At 34.2% G+C, this 18,335-nt stretch overlaps 1 protein-coding gene across 1 annotated transcript in view; it reads right to left on the bottom strand.

The window, feature by feature from the left end:
- Positions 1–14,239, bottom strand: part of LOC142984327 (GTPase-activating Rap/Ran-GAP domain-like protein 3) — a 170,592-nt gene extending 156,353 nt beyond the window's left edge. Inside the window, exon 1 of the mRNA XM_076131907.1 lies at positions 14,147–14,239. Coding sequence (XP_075988022.1) covers position 14,147 — 1 coding nt within the window. The 5' untranslated portion in view covers positions 14,148–14,239. The remainder of the gene's footprint in view (positions 1–14,146) is intronic.
- Between the last annotated feature and the right edge of the window lie 4,096 nt (positions 14,240–18,335).

Below are 18,335 nucleotides of genomic sequence, written 5' to 3'. Positions count from 1 at the left end.
AAATTACTTCAAGAAACGACGGTTGGGAAACAATGGCCAGTGGAGAGAAAACGGACCTAAACTATTTATATACTTGTAACTATTGTTATTGATACCTAATTGTGACTACAGCCACCAACATTCTCTAACCGTGTCTCGGATGTCACTCAATTTTGTATTTATCGCAAATGACAGTTTTCAATAAATAGTTTAGTAATTCTGTCTCATATTAGTTAATAACTCTAAAGTTATTAACATATTTAGTGCTGTCTATAATCATTAGTGTCGAACAATTGGAATACCTACATGACATTGATATTCATATTTGAATTGTAAGCCTAATTTTATTATAAGTTTCAGGTTACAAATAAAACAATTAAGTACTTCATTTATCAACCATATTAGCTAGATCATGGCGTTTTCTGGTCTCTGCCTACCCCTGTAGGAAAAGAGCGTGATTTTATGTTCATATGTATGTAGTCAGTTGGGCGTCAATCGAAATAAAAGGGCAAATCAACGACATTACTTTCAGCTAGAGATTTAAGCCAAAAATTTAAGCTGCACTGACAAAAGCATGGCTATCTTATCTCCAATAGAACTTAAGTAGTAAGTCTTGTATAAGAATAACATAGTGTTTCTTACTATCTACCGTCATAACAAATGTGTCTGTCTAGGTCAACTCCTTTGGGATCACCCAAGGTTGTCTTATTCCAGATATTGTCGCAATTCACGAACTATATTTACAAGTTCTGCTATCAATAACTTAGATCTTCTTAGTTTTAAATGTTAGGATACACATTTGCTTGCATTTTCTAATATAACCAAACCTACATATATTACGTTTAATATTCTAATCCCACCCGAGACAAATATGAGCACGTGTATCTGTTTTGAGCCTGGTTGCTATTGTGTCTACACATATAAGGTTGTATTTATGGTTATCTTGTCAAATAACCGTGTGTGAGTTCACATCATTAAACATATCCAATGATATTTATTTATTTAATTTTAATTGTTAATATACACTTAAGGTTTAGGCAGGGTCAGCCTTGTAATTAAACTTAACCTAAAACTTACCTCTTAACCTTGAATTTGATATAAACGAGATCAATAGCGCGAGTTTCGCATCTGTGAAGGTAACCGACAATGTAATTGTTGCAGGAAAGGTGAGTTCAGTCTCCACACAGAATAAATTATTATCTTATTTAAGCTAGATACTAACATAGTTGTTCTAAGTCTAGTTGCAATCTCTACACACAGAATATCAAGCATACTAATAACGACAAAGCAATATCTAACAAAAGAAATGCAATATACTTTATGATGAACACAACTTCTCCCATAAAACAGGGAATAAAAGCTTTAACATTTCCCAGTAAAAAGAACTTGTTAAAGTATAAACAGAAACAGTCCTTAGGGACATTCGTCACGTAATTAAACACTCGACTGTAGGGTCTTTGCTACCATTTATCTTACGGACTCACGGCAAATGTACTGAAACTGAAATATACCAACTTTGAGAATAGAAATGTTACAGAACACAAATTTTGCATTAGTATTCCCTCCGATGATAACAGTTCTAAAGACCCTAGAGACACATCTATGCATCGAAGTTAGGAACGTTACATACACGCTAGCTTATGATTAGCTAACTTGTATTCCTACCTATCGAATACTTTTATTGATAGATAACTTTAAGATAAACTACATAACAGTATCAGCGTGATTAGTTGTCTTTAATTGAGTGTCTAAAAATGCATAGGTAATGTAACAAATTATATATCGTTGCGTAAACTATCAGCTGATTACATGGCTTTATGTATTTTTTTTTAATGATACAGTTTATTTAACATAGAACATGCTGTTTAAAGATCCTCGTTCTGAATATGTAATAAGCTCCCTGAATAGTAAACACGCCCTTACTCCGCATCTTGTTTCATGCTAATCCTCCAATTTGTTCACGAAACTAAACAATTCAGTATTCCTATACGTGCAGTCACGTTCACTACGGAAATTAGGTGTCTCATGGACAGCCGTGACGTCACCGCTCCGGGCCTCTGGGCTCGGACAATGTGGCTAACCGACGTCATATGTACGAAGCCACCGGAATGGACAAGCCAACGAAATTACTGAACTATGATGGCCGATAAGGCTACTGTTACTACGCTTCAATAGTTTAGAAACCAACTTTGTCTGCTTTGTGGGACAATTAACAGAAAATATGTGAGTGAAACCATTTAATTCTCTTATTTTTTCAAAAAGTTTTTTGTTTTTTAAATATTTTTGTACCAATAATGCAACTCGGGACGCGTCGACCAGTTGTTAAACTAGTTTGACGTACCACCGTAACTTTATTTCTTTCCTTTTCAAGAAAAATACATTTTTAAGTCAAACGAAAATTCCCGCACTGAGAATAAATTGCTTTTGTATTGCAGTGACTGCACAAATATAAGAAAAATCTATTTAATTCTATTATTTCCCCAGATTTGAAACAGAATATGTCATCCACGCATAAAATGTCGGTACCAACTGCTAATTCGCTGGCTTTTACATAATGCAAGCTAGCTCATTGCTGACTGTGAAACTTTGGGCTACATTCTACTACACAGGCTTCCATTCTGTGAAATTTCCATGCAAATTCCAACTGGGTGCATGATGAGTACAAGTACCACGTATTTGCATGCAGATGCAGATTACAACTGTCGTGAGCTTTACACAAAATACTACGTTGCCTTCAAACGTCCCGTATGCTCGGTTTAGTTACACAAAATTCACGGTGTTTTGTCCTTTTCGTTCACAAATATTTCCTCACTTGATCGGCAGTGACAAAACATTGATTAAGTGCAGCTTACTTTAATGCTTTATATTATGTTACATGTATTTGAAATCCATACTAATATTATAAATGCGAAAGTAACTCTGTCTGTCTGTCTGCTACTTAATCACGCCTAAACTACTGAACCAATTTGCATGAAATTTGGTATGGAGATATTTTGATACCCGAGAAAGGACATAGGCTACTTTTTACCCCGGGAAAATGACGCATTTCCCGGGAAAATTCAGGTGGCGAATTAAGTCGCGAATAATCAATATTATAATGACATTAAAATAACAAAATTCCGTTGTCATGGCAACTGTTTTAATGGCGGATATGCCTTAGCGCGACTTCGTTATATTAGGAGATATTTAAATAATTTTGATATGTTTTTCGTGAAAAAAAGGCATATTATATATCATCACGCTACGACCAATAGGAGCAGAGTAACAGTAAAAAGTTTTATAAAAACGTGGAAACTTCTGACCCATTCTCTCTTATGTGACGCAAGCGAAGTTGCGCGGGTCAGCTAGTATTATTATAAGAGGTCATATAGCATTTGCAAGACTGTGGCATGCAAAGGTGTATTTATTTTCCAATCAGCCTACAATGTAGAACAAAGTTACTCTCTTCGTAATCACGAGCTTTAAACGTATTGAAGGATGTAAATTGTAAGGCCATTGATTCATATAGTAGTTATAAAAGCGTTTTACAGTAGTAGAAGTATATAAGAAGAGGCTGAAATGTTCAGTTAACCCTAAAACGATATTCTTGGTTTTTATTCGTCTTCCAACATTGTTAGAGTACCTAGATTCCATCAAATACAATAATAAGAAATGAGAGCCAAAGTTGATAAATTCACTGAAAAAGAACTGGTATCTGGGGGCACGGAAGTGCCCCCGCAAGTCGAGCAAAAAAAAGCGACACGGCCGTAACATCCTTTTCTCGAAGCAATTCGGGCTATTTTTGACACCCCTATAATTTCGTTGTGGATAAAACAAGAAGCCTGGATTTTCAGCAACTAATCAGTCATTGTATAAACACGGTATATTTAAAATTTCAGTCAATTTGAACCAGTAGTTTAAGAATGACAACTTGTTAAAGGCGAACGGCAGGTTTATATGAAGAATTCGTACAGCTTATAAAATGTCATGTTTAGGTTTACTTTTTGTTTTAATTGGTAGCTAATATGATAGACAAGCTTATTTTAAAATTCTTATATTTTTAAAAGTTGGGAGGTAAAAGTTATGTCCATTTTTAGAAGCCCCGATAGTTCGCTAAATTGCTCAGATGCTGTCAAAACCACAATTCAAAACAACAGCAAATTGGCGGATGCGTAGACGTCAGACGAAAAGTGACGTCTCATAAGATTTTCTTTTTCTTTAGTTGTCAACAAATATAAGCCATGGACCAAAAATTATTATTTAAATAAACAAATACTTTCTAATTAATCCGGACTTCTAAAAATAATACTCCCAAATAAAAATAAGTGACTTAATCCCCTTTATAAGTGGTACAAATTCTGTTACGAAACAACACAAACTTTAAGCTGTACGAAATCTGCCGATCTCCTTTTGAATTTTGTCACTCACTGATTCACTGACTCACTGACTCACTGACTCACCGATCATCAAAAGTCTAAGGTACTTCTAGCAGACTTAGAAGCTTCAAATTTAGAAAACAAATAGGGTTCAGTGTCTTAATCATGAGAAAAATTAAATATTTTTTAATTTCGGTCCAGTTTTCTAAATACATCAACTGCAACAATAACTTTGTAATCCCATATAAATGTATAAGATTACAAGGTTACATTTGCAGTTAATGAATTATTATTACTGTAGAAAATAAAATAAATAGGTGTAAATAGGTACCTACTATATGAGGCATAACGGGAGGGGGTAAGGGTGTTTAGCCCATGAAACTGAACAACATTCCCATAGGAAAATATGTCGAATTATGAAAAAAAACGTCTTTCCATACAAATTGGACTTATTATGTTCGCTCTACAAAAAGAAGTGAGATGCCATCAAAAACATTCTATAAAAACCTCAAGTCTCGCCGTAAAAAGTTGTGAGATCTATATAATACCAAGTCGATTAATCTATTTAGTCTCTACTTAAAGGACCTTCTGTCTTAAGTTATTACGTATGTTATTATCATGCCAATTTAAAAAAAATACCTTTAAAACAAATAGATCGACTTGGTCATCGCAAGAAAACACAAATTCGCCATTAACATTTCAGGAGCATTAACTTCTCGTCGTGCTGTGTAGTGTGATACATACTAATAATCAAATCGTGCGATGGCCAGGTCGGTCTATTTGTTTTAAAAGTATTTTTTTTAAATTGGCATGGTAATAACATACGTAATAACTTAAGACAGAAGGTCCTTTAAGTAGAGACTAAATAGATTAATCGACTTGGTATTATATAGATCTCACAACTTTTTACGGCGAGACTTGAGGTTTTTATAGAATGTTTTTGATGGCATAAGTCGTATTATCTTATCGAGTACCCTGAATATTTTAACTCCAACTAGGAAACTAAGGACATATTGAAGCCTAAGGTTTGGCTTATGAATTTCGGCAGCACAGCTCGCCCTTTCTCGCTTTGAACTTTGTCTCGAAACGCTACTTAGTACCTAGATATTGCTAGAATTAGTGTTAAACATAAACCTAACCTCATGTATCTATAGTTCAATGTCATGTTAATGTATGTACATCGTCACATGTAGCCGCTAAGCCTACTAGATTAGTGACATTGCCCTGAAAGTCAACTGACACGGTACAAAGGTACTAATTACAGTACTAGCATTTGGATTAGGGTTGGCGTTTGCGAATACAGCTCTGGTTTATAGCTGTAAGATGCTGGCGGATTAAATGTGAAGATCAACAATGTAATGGGCTAGACGAATCAGTGATAAGTGATAAAGACTTTTCGTTGTCTAGTTGCAGACTTATATAACGCAATGTACAGTAAGATTAATGCGCTGAACAAACAATGGTTTGCGATATTTGGAAAAGTAGTTAAGGTAACATTCGGTTCTTAGCGACCGCGACGCGCGACCGCGACCCGCGACCGCGACCGGGTCGCGCGACCCACTGCTTAGTATGGATTTATATGGAGTACTAAACAAATCTAGCGACCGCGACGCGCGACCGGTGGGCGCGGCTAGAGAGCAGAGTGGGTCGCGCGACCCGGTCGCGGTCGCGGGTCGCGGTCGCGCGTCGCGGTCGCTAAGAACCGAATGCTACCTTTACAGAGTTCAAATTGATAATAATTTAACAGGATTAAGACTGCATAAGTACTGAATTGGTTTGTTTGGAAAAATTAAAAACAAGTTTAGAAAGGGACGAATTAAAAACGATTAAGCATTGCAACGAAAATGAGCGAAGACGACACTTTGGAGCGTCTGCGTTTTAAAACAAAGTTTACAAGTTTACCGACATCTGGCCGCGGAATTCTAATGGATTTCGGCATAAGAAGGATTATCTGCTCCAAGTAGATACCGACACAGGGTTAAGTTTACCATGTTGTGCAAATACTCTAAGAATAATAACTTTCGAAGGCCTTTGTCCGGAATCTAATCTAACTTGTGCTTTAATTATAACAATTTTAATTTATGTACAATCCTCTGAAGTTGTAAGACTAAGTTAAATATTGTTTTTGGTAATTACTTGAAGAATATCGTGAAATATTAATGTTTAAATGTAAAGGTATTATTCACAAAAGTCAAAATTATCTGAGGCTTAGTTCGGAGCCTATCATCATAAAATTGTTCATGTTGTTCTCTAAGTTATGTTGGTAAGCATTAACATGTCTTCATTCATGTTTTCAACTCACAAGCTTTACGCTTTGATAGTCACGCAATAAACATAAAAGTACTAGAAATTGTTCATTGTTTCGAGGATTACACAGAGCCCCAGTTTGTTAAAAAAAATCCAAAGCTGAAAGCTATAGGCGGTAACTTTAAAGCCGAGATTAATTTTAAAATGAAACTCATTCCTGGCCAGTTAATACTACCTGTGTGGACTAAAAGTTAGGTTTTTGATTAAAATACATGTTTTATGTTCATACAACTGTTGTTTTTATCTCCTACTGACCGGGATAAGCGGATTTGCGAGGCATGTTTTCGAAGTTCGAGTTCAGCTTTTGAAATTTTTGCAGCAACATAAAGTAATTATTAAGTACAAACGGAGCGCCCCGGATTAACCCGGATTTGAATGATTTGCCTTTATCCGTCTCGTGCTACATACCTTTTAAATGGAGAAAGATTTTTCAAACAATATATTCTGTGATTACGGGCACCTTACTTAATCACACACTCATTACTATAGTAGTAAAGATAATGTCCATAAAGTATTAAATTCCAATAAATCCGTGAAAGTACGATTATACCATTGATTAAACCACTTTTACTTCACCACTCTTAATTATTCAACGTGTCTAGAGTCAAGTAGAGCATTTTTTCAATTAAACTGCGACAGAATTCAATCGATCAATGTGACCACGAGCATTTTAATTTATATCAACGTAAATCAAATAAAGGTCCTCTCCCCTGGGATCATGAAATGACGTCTGTAAGCTCCGAAATGGAAAAGATTTAATGGAAAATTACCTCACCCTAAAATAAAATTCTATCGTATTAACTTTGAGGTTAATAAAAATCACATATTTTTATTCATATAAAAAAAATAATTAACTCAGAAATTCTCTTTTGATTGTTCTTATTCCAATCGTGTAGCATTAACGAGGTCCCATGTTCAGTACTTAATGAGATTTCTTCATATAGAAAATAAATTAACCTATAAAAATGCTTGAACACAATCAGTAGTGCTTTAACAGTCAGTAGTTTTCCTACCTACTATGATATATCACTATTAATGACATATGTACGGTTATTTATTATAGATCTAACTGAACAGTATCAGAATCTATTTGTTCACCTAAACCCCAATTTTCAACTAATGCTTTCAAACTAAATAGCCTCTGATTTAATCAAAATAACATTATCAGTTAATTAATATGTAAATGGGCTAAAACATTCACAATAAAAGTTACACTTCATTTGCCAAATTACGTTTTCAAGGTAGTGCTGATGCGTGTTCAACAACAATACGAGTTAGTACTGTTCATTACAGTATGCTAATGTTTGTTGAATACATTGCCCGTTTTATTTTCTCCTAATTCTTGTTAACTTTTGGTCAACGATGCCCTAGTATTGTTACTATGTGAAAGTAGGTTTTATACCACACAACCGCGTCCTTGCATGGATTTCGTGGATACGTCAAATATGTTTTAGTAGTACCCTGGTTTATCGTCAAAAAGCAAAGCAATTATAATTATATTAGATCACAAAGTTTAACAAAATATTGAAATGCAAAGAGTCTTATACGCTTGAAAATTAAAGATAATGGATACCCTATTTGTGTGACGTTTCGATCGTGCATTGACCGTCGATAAAATTTGCATCTTTATCTAACAGTTATCTGTACTTATAAACCTAAATCCAGGTCTAATGCTGCACTATATAAAAACACGTGTAACTTGTTTGTCGTTTCATTCCTCGTATAAATGCTGTGTGCACTGAAAATACGCTCCAGTTCATGGAAGTGCTGCGAATAAAACGGCCATTCTTTCCTTAACGATCAAATTGCTATTACGTTTAAAAAACGCGATTGTTCGAAATGGAAAAAGAAATTAAGAAAACAGACTTGTTGGTTTTTCCTTTTGCTTTCTTTCTCTGGTTTTTATGCTGTCGAACGATAGTGTCGTCGGGAGAAATACATTTTTAATTAAATGATTATTTTTTTTTTGAGAGAATTTGCTTAACAAAAACCTTTGTTTTCACTTATTGTCATTTAAATTACTGGGTATACAGTTGAATGTAGAGAGGGTAAACTATAATATGTGGTTAACATACTCATAAATAACAGTCAAACTGACTGAGAGTTTCGAAAATTAACGCTATCAAACAATAAAAAAATCTATGACATTAAACATCCATACTATCCATACTAATATTATAAATGCGAAAGTAACTCTGTCTGTCTGTCTGTCTGTCTGTCTGTCTGTCTGTCTGTCTGCTACTTAATCACGCCAAAACTACTGAACCAATTTGCATGAAATTTGGTATGGAAATACTTTGATACCCGAGAAAGGACATAGGCTACTTTCTACCCCGGGAAAATGACGCATTTCCCGGTAAAATTCAGGTGGCGATCGAAGTCGCGAATAATCAATGTTATAATGACATTAAATTAACAAAATTCCGTTGTCATGGCAACTGTTTTAATGGCGGATATGCCTTAGCGCGACTTTGTTATATTATGAGATATAAATAATTTTAAGAATATTTATCGTGAAAAAAAAACATATTTTATATCATCACGCTACGACCAATAGGAGCAGAGTAACAGTAGAAAAGTGTTACAAAAACATGGAAAATTCTGAATCTGAAAATTTTCTCTTATGCGACGCAAGCGAAGTTGCGCGGGTCAACTAGTATGTATATAGATATAAAAGTATTTATACCTTGCATTTCCTATTGTTCAATGACGCGAACGAAAATACAATTGAAGAGTTGTAGATTTGAATATTTCGAATCGCTTTCTTCGCAAGTTCGTCGTGAACTTGGCTAGCCTGCAGGCTACTTCACAATACTGGTCTTTGAGATAAGTTTGCTTCTTCCAACATGATAGAAGTTGAGCTAATTAGAACTAAATTCCAGTAGTTGGAGCTCAACCTTGGTACAACAGAAAATGTTGACTGCTTGCCGAGAATATGTACTTCATAGTTGAAACTTACCAAACTTGTGAGCATACATTATGGTTTAGTGGAACATACGCTAATATACATAAGATTTTGCCTTTGCAACATAAAAGTAAGCTTAATCTTATCGGAATTTGGAAACATAAAAAAATATACTTATAACTAAATTAAATTATCAGTAAACGTCTTATTAGTTTTGTATAATTACCTGTGCAAGTAATTTCATTGTATTCTCTTTTAGAAAACATTTTGAATTGAAACCTTTTTTTAAACGTTCCACGGACTCTCTATAACAAATAACTAGGAGTAGTTCGCCCTAGTTGTGAGTGTGACATTTTAATTTAACTTTTTTACCTATCGCCGTGCATTTCGAACAGTTTTCAAAGTGAAAAATGCCCCCAAATGTATATTTACAAAAGTATACGACGTGTTTCGTTATTAATTTCACTAGAATGCATACGAAACTAGAACTTCGTCTTCGTCTTCTTCTTCGTCTTCGTCTTCGTCTTGTACTTTGTTTGCTTTAATAAACTAGTCATGATAAAAAACATATTATGATACGTGTAGACAACAATGTTTAGACGGGAGACCATTAAATTAAACTCCATTTTAAGCTTTTGTGTCACAGAAAATTGTTCAAATATTTAACAGACTACAAATTATAAAAATAATTTTGTAGGCATATGAAAACTTATCTGAAAAACATGTGATGAAAATATTTTGACCTAGAGTAGTATCAAGCCGGAATAGCGCAACGGAACGAGCAACAAAACACTCGTGTTAATTGAGAACTGAGTCAAAGAGAAAGTTCACCATCTGCCTTGAACTCCTACGTACAATTTTGTTCAAAAATTCAAGCCCCCATATTCCGTAAGTGAAACTTGGTCAAGGCCCTGAACTTTGTATGCAAAAATAAGTTTTATGTACGTACTTTATGAGTATTTATTGAGGGGAAAAAGGAAGCCCTTGTTTTGTGTGTTCTTTGTAAAACCGTATTATTACCGTTGAACTTGTGGGAAAGTTAACACGCTTAACTTTTACTGGGGTGGCGGAAGCTGTTTATTACAAAATTCAAGTAGTATTCTATCTAATTCTATCTGTTTACTGGGTTAGACTTAAAGGCTACATAACAGTATTTTGTAACAGACCGTTACCGTATAACAAAATATGAACAATACTTGTTTATAAAACATATTCATTCTCTATACAGACGTACCTTTCCAAAACAAGTAAACATTTCAAAGGAATACCTAAACCCTTTATTCTATTCAAAATCTTATTAGCTAAATAAATATACTAAACAAAATTGCTTCTTTTTGTTACGCTTACTTACCATACATTTTGAATTAAATTTGCGTTCACTTACATCAGGAAGGTCCGTATATTTATGTGGGTTGTCCCTTATAGGGCGAGGACAATCTTAATGTCCGTAGTTAGGGATGTAAGGCCAATTTTACAAGAACACGGAAGGGATTTTAGGGTCGCCTTGTGTCATAAAGACGGAGTATCTTTGTCATTTGATAGCGAAAAAATTACGAGATTATTGCGATTCTGTTTTTAGAAAATAATATACTATTTATCCCTTTAATTTATAGAACGGAATTCTATGATTATAACGTAGAACGATGTTATAATTATTTAATGCTTAACGTTGATGTACCTTAGACATATTTTACAGTTGTATATCATATTATCATATATGTAGCAGACTGTCAATATTGTTTAAAGCAAGATGGTAGAATATTCCACCTTATATTCAGATGAGAAACAAGCTCACAGCTGGGCTTGTCTCACGACTGTAATACATGCAATAGCTTTTTTGAATAAAATAAATATCTGTATTACAAGTAATGTATCTAGTAGGTTTAGACTGTAGTTCACCAATCATTGCATTCTTCGAGTGCAATAATTCCACATTGATTTATGTTGTAATCCATTAATCTATTATCTTACGAATACGTTGCTATGTCTCATTAATCACAGCAGCTTGTTATTTTCAGCCATTTATCTACAAGCCTCGTGATTTATTTCGATCGAGACTTTCAGAACGTAAATAACAAAAAATATGATTTATAATCTCTCTGTCGCGGCCATCTATTTGGTTCACCTATAAATGATTGTTTTATGATCTAATCGAGTATTTTGATACTGATGTATTTATTTATTTAGTTTTGGACAACAAATGTTTCAGAAAGAGATGTCGCTATAAACATCCGAGTGCTGATCACGAGGCCTCGGGCTCGATTCGCTGTTTGAGCAAAGCATAACTCTTCTAATTTATATTAGAATATTTGTCATTAGTAGCCCAGAGTTTAGTAAACGGGAATATGCTCTCCCCTTAATACGTGGGACTGACAATGTCAATGGCGAAATATGGGGAGTATTTCATACGCTTAACCTCCGGATATCACAGACATGATATTGTGTATATAATGAAAATTATAAACTTTAATCAATGACGCAGAAATTCTTAATACTTAGCATCAAAATACAAAGCAGATCTCAATTCCCTCGAGATGCCAAATTCCTGGACTTTGAATCTCAGTTATTTATTTATTATTAACATTCCTTCAGATATTTGAAGGTAGACGCCAGATTCATTACAATCCATTCAGAATCAAACGCCATCTGAAGAGGCTATAATGAATACCTTTCAAAATTTTTTGAAATATTTCTAAATGTACATTTTTAAATAGAAATAAATTAAGTAGTATTTTCAATGATTTTTAGGATTATTTCACGGGAACGAAATTATAATTTATAGACATGATTATATAATTGAGACGTAAGCTCTATCTCGTAATATTTCCCATGTGTTTTCAGAACTATATAGTCGGAGCAAAATTGATGTAGCAGTGATAATAAAATACAACTTATAGACCAAGGTAGGTCTGACAATAGATACTAGATTTATCAATTTTTGCTGTAAATTTTTCGAAATTATAAGCGCGTAATGGTCAATTATTTGCTACAAAGTTACAAAACTGTTCAAGACTTTCGAGTGTTTGATTCTATATTAATGAAAAGGGCTTGTTATTTTTCTTCAAGGTAACCTTGAAAACTTTATTATAACAATCGCGTAGTTTTCAGACAATTACGCGTATTTTCACACGAACACGTTATCTGATTTAATGTCAAAAGTACACGATATTTTATGCCAAAGTAGATGGTTATAAATCGTCATACTTTCTAGACTTTGACCTTAAGAAAATTCTTACAAGATTAAAGTTCTTTCTCATCTTCTTTCTTCACTTGAAAAACATTTGCTTTTACATAATTTTATCATCATGTTTATAACAAAAGTAAAGTATTCAGTTTTTCATCATAATTTTTGATAAGTTTTTGAAATGAATATTATGTAAGTACTGTTGCATACGTTTTAAAGGTAACTTTATTTAGCAAAATAGAGATGAGAATATATAAAAGAGCCTTAAGTAAAGAAAACACTGGATTTTTTATTAAAATTATTAAACGTTATTACATTTTAACGTTCCTTGTTATTATATAATTAGTGTTAAGTGTACTAATAAAAATAAAACACCGTTTTCGTTTAGTTCTTTGAAATTCGAAACCAATTTTATCTTTTCTAAATTTTAATCTCGAGAGATTTCCACGACATTAATTTTCAAGGGATAAACTGGGAGTCCGATAACTCATATATCATATACAGCTAGGTACCCAGAGTGGTTAAGCTTCAATCTAGACCGAGAGTAGAGAGATCCTAGTCATAAATCACTTATACCCTCATCGCACGAGTGTCGAAACTCTTATGAGTCACGACATATTAATCTAGAACCAAAACGTCTAGGTGAAAGCACACGGTAATGTTGTTCAAACCTACTTCACAACGCACAATGCCCTCTACAAATGCCTTTACGTAATCATGTTTTTCACTCACTGTTTTCAATCCTTCGACCGTAATAGCTTACAAACGGGCTCCACGTAAATGCTCGCTAACATTAAAAATGCTCCATAGTTTTCAACGCCTACTTCAGCTTTTTTATATCAGACGACAAACAACAAAAACGGTTTTTACGATAACTTTTTATTTAACCGTATAAAGCTTGAACAAAAATATTAAATGGGGCACATGTTTTGCTTCATCAAAGCATTGGAATATCAATCGAATGTTGGAACGATATTTCCGTGAGTCTCTTTACCTATTTTTTATATAATATTCTTTGATATTTTGCACAAGCTGTGGCGGAGGCGGAACGTTTATCGCACGATTCAGATATCAATCTAAACGTCTCTCGCACTCGATTTCCGAAGTGTTTGTGTACAGTTTGGGAGGCTTATTGTCAGTAAATTCTGTATCTACACTATGTTGTTGAACGTAAATATTTAGACATAATATGGTTAGTCAATATTTTTCTTTAATACCACCTATTACGTTGCACACATCCTCCGAATTAAAAATATTCTCTGGCTCATTAATGCAGATATTTCACAAAATGCGACGTGTCAATATCTCGTTGCGGTTGCCGCATCATCACACAGTCTAGGACAAACGCGGTATGGCAACGCGACCACAGCGTACAAGTTAATGTTGAGGACATATTGTAGTACAATGATTACTCACTGGTGGTCCACGGTGAGTGCTCTACGGGGCGGAGCGACCAGCGCCACAGGCCACGCCGCTTGCACTAATGACTCTCTCACGAACTGCTCCCACGACGGTGAAGTTCCTTCAAACAAACAAAAATGCATGTTATTAAAAATATGGCACATTGCCACAGAAGTTAATATGGTGCTGTATAATATAATTACGTAGAATGGGGTCTATTCTCCTTCGAAATGAGGTAAACATGTATGTTGTTTCGGTTTGGGTAACTGTCCTTTTTTGCGTCTAAGTTTGAATTTTAAAGATTATTATAACCATAATTTCATCTCAGTAAAAGTTGACAATACTTTACAAATCTTCTTCGATAGGCTTAAGTTCTTATGCATTAACACATTATACAGAAGACATCACTTCATTTTACCTATGTTGACTTGATCTTTTGCACAGGGTCTTCTTTTTAATCAATGAAGGCATAAAAACGGTCTCAGTTCCACGTTGCATGAAACCTTTTGTAAATTCTGCAAGTTCAGCACGAAACGAATAGCCATTGAAGAAGTTCGAGTAGACAGTACGATTGTATTTGGAATTCTCTTCGCGTTCTTGTATCAAAAGTTTCAAGCTTACGGCGAAATTATATACCTTCATACCTACCTTGAAAACTTCTAAATAGATATTGCGATGCTGTGTTGAATACTATAATAATATTATTGTAACGAGAAGGAAAATTAATTTATTCTTACTATAACAGCTTCACCTATTCAGAATAAGTACCGGTTAGCTTTAAAAAGGATATTATAACAGTAGATTTCAAATGTGTGTCGTTATTTTATCTTTGAGATGGGTGATCCGACACTCTTCTCAAAGTTAAGAAACTGATATTAAGTGTAGAATGAAGTACGGAAAATTTTGTTTTACTCATATTTATCAAAATAAAGCCTATTGTATAGCAGGATTGCAGAACGCCTAGTTAATCTCTGCATGTACCTCATTCTCTCTCTCTCTCTCTCTCTCTCTCTCTCTCTCTCTCTCTCTCTCTCTCTCTCTCTCTCTCTCTCTCTCTCTCTCTTTTATTAAATGAATCCCTTATGGTAATGGGGTCAGCTTTTCTAATCTTTCTGATCAATATATCATTTTAGCTCTAAATAAATGCTAACACAAGTAACGATTTGTTAAATGTAGGGAACATGTAAATTACTAGCACACACTAATGGCAGCACTAACGTAATAATAGCTGTAATTATAAACCCACGCTAGTTATAGTTAGTGAACTAACAACATGAACTGTTCAGAGCCTAAGTACAGAGAGAGACCTTAAATCTACAAGGTACCTAAATGGATTAGACCGCAGGCTGAGTTATCATTTCCTAATCTGTATCAAGGTTGAATAGTTGTAGTAATGTAAAGTAAGACTGTATTACGTTTAATAATGTTTAAGCAAGTAGCGACTATTAACAACCTGCTAGCTGTCGACAAATTTTGTGTAAAAATCTGATCAGCGCACCTAGCGACCGCCGTAGAAACTTTTTTTGTAGTACATTTTAAATGTCAAACTTTCGCTACTCAAAAATACTGACTATAGAGAATCTCGCTACTGACTCTTTAGCCTATAGGTAGTTTAGAGAGTGTCCTATGTGCGATTATAAACAGCAAATATTAATATTAATTTCCTCTAAATTTGTTCAGTAGTTTATATAGAATGAATAACAAAGATCCATCCAAAGATTAGCGTGTAAAATATTAGTACATACTATTATTTTCTATTATCATTGATTTAGAATAAAACTTAAATATCCCTGACAAAACAGATGAATTTAGTGCAACGTATTTTTATTCAAGCATTCGAATTATCTGCTCTCTAGAGAACATTGTGAAGTAGTCATTATCGCCGGAACAAATTTGGCAAGCTATCCAATTTTTAAGTAACTATTTAAAATATAGCCAAATACAAACGTTTGGAATTTTAAAACGGTTTGGATTGAAAAGTGTTCAGTTACTTCCATTATTTATATTTATACTGAAAATTGATTTAAGAGTTAATTCAGACAAATAATTTATGCATAGCTATGATTTATCTTTATATAATATAATTCATTTAATGTTTGTTGTGCGGTTTGAAAAGGTGTTTAAATACGAAGAAAGCAAAAGATTTTTGTAGCAAGTGACCTTATGTGCTCTCTGCCCAATCCTTAAAAAGTGTGATATAATATCACACTTTTTATATTTTAACTTTCACTTTTTATATATTAATTCACACTTTGTATGCAATAATGATGTATGCATATGTACCTAGGGGCATATTATGTATATTGTTAGTGATATTATTATATTTATTATATTATTAACACAAAATAGTCTTTAACATATCATCAAAAGTCATACTAAACCAATAATAAAGCAGTATTTCGTTATAGTATAATCGATAGTAATATGAACGGTGTTAGATTATGTTTCATGCATAACACAGTTGTAACTGCCTAATAAAATATTCTGATATAATCACGTTATGTCTACAGCATTAATATTGTACGCGTACAACATTAATATTGTACAAATCGAATATCATTAGTCTGTATATATCTTTATATATATGCGGCTCGATATACCATAAGTGGTGATGAACATTTTTTACAACAGCTTATAATAGACTAAGTAACAGTTTTTTTTTAATTTGTGATTTTTTAGTGCTAAAGTAGAAGGCACCATGACAATAACTAAATGCCTCACCTAACCCGTAGTGCTCGTAGCTCTCGTAGCACCCGTAGCGCCGTCCGTAGCACACGTTCGTAGCCCAAACCGCGCGACCAATTTCACCGCTAATTGAGTTTTCGGCTTTTAAAGCTAGGATTCAGAGCCGTTCAAAATTAAATGCAGCTTTAGTTTCCTCTTTGTGACACTATTTTAAGTAACAGTGCGTTTAAAACAATGGGACTGAACACTTATTACCTTCACTAACATTTATTGAAAACTTTTTTAGCATATTGAGCTTAGTAGAGATATTAGTAACCAGCCTGCCTACATGGAACTGACTACTTAGTGTTTGTACTGGCCACCTTTATCCTAATTAAAAAAAAACAAAGCTTTTAAACCCACTGACTGTTTTACGGTTGCCATTCTTCGCAAAAAGCACAAAAAGGTTTTTTAGTTTACGTTCATTAGGATCCATTACAGTCCTGCGAGCTGAACGAATAGAGTACATTAATCGTCGGCCGTATTACCTTGAGGTAGTAAATTTTCATTTTCTAGAGTTATAAAGTATCGCCTGTTCCGGGGTAAGAGCGTGTTGCTATTTACGCCTTTACGCGGTACCGTTTCAAGAATGTATGTAAATGAGGTAGTCAATTGATGTCGTAAAAGTAACATTTCTTTCTCCTTTTATTTCTTTACAGATATTTCATATTTAAGTAATGGAGGTAATGTTTTGCACGGATATAATTCATTGAGTATTTGTGCGGTGGTTTATGGTGATTGTAATTGATAGAAAACTAGGGCATTTTAGTTGAGATTTCAGTACACAATTGCACATACTGCAGGTTTACAAAATTGTATACGAAGAATTCGCTCCTTCAATGCAAAAGGGCCACAACTCAAAAAAAAATGAAAATCGTTTTATTGCAAAAATGACACCTGAACCAACTATATTTTATAGTAAAAAAAAACCCCATCATTTTTGCTTATATTATGGCTGCACTGACTTACTGCCCTTTTTGCATTAGCTCACTTTACCAGGTAATGTCAGTGCGAAACAGCCACTTTGTGAGTTGCGCCCGGAGATTCAACGCAAATGCTCGTCAGTTGCATGAAAAAGTGCCACAATCCAAAATATGTCTGTGTTGGGTGCAAAATTTCAGGTTAATGTGATTATATTTTACAATACAAAACTGCCATATTTTGGAAAACGTCCTTTTTGCATTCTAACTATAGTATTTGTTACCATATTTTGTGAGGCGCCCATAGCCAGTTGCGCTCACCGGTCGGTAAACGATCTGTGGGTTAAGCATAACCTTGGCGCGGTCATTCCATAGATGGGTGACCGCATAGTGGTATTTGAGCTGAGCGTCTCCGTGCTTCGGAGGGCACGTAAAAAGTCGGTCCCGGTTGTTGTCTACTAAGATAACAGTCGTTAAGCCATGTCAAAGGCCTTCGGGCGGCTTGAACAACTTTGACACTAGGTTGACCACAAACCATACGATATGATGAATGAACCATA

This window comes from Anticarsia gemmatalis, chromosome 2, assembly GCF_050436995.1.
Source record: "Anticarsia gemmatalis isolate Benzon Research Colony breed Stoneville strain chromosome 2, ilAntGemm2 primary, whole genome shotgun sequence".
NCBI lineage: Eukaryota > Metazoa > Arthropoda > Insecta > Lepidoptera > Erebidae > Anticarsia > Anticarsia gemmatalis.
Note: the sequence above shows the minus strand (reverse complement) of the source record. Positions and strands in the feature narration are given on the sequence as shown.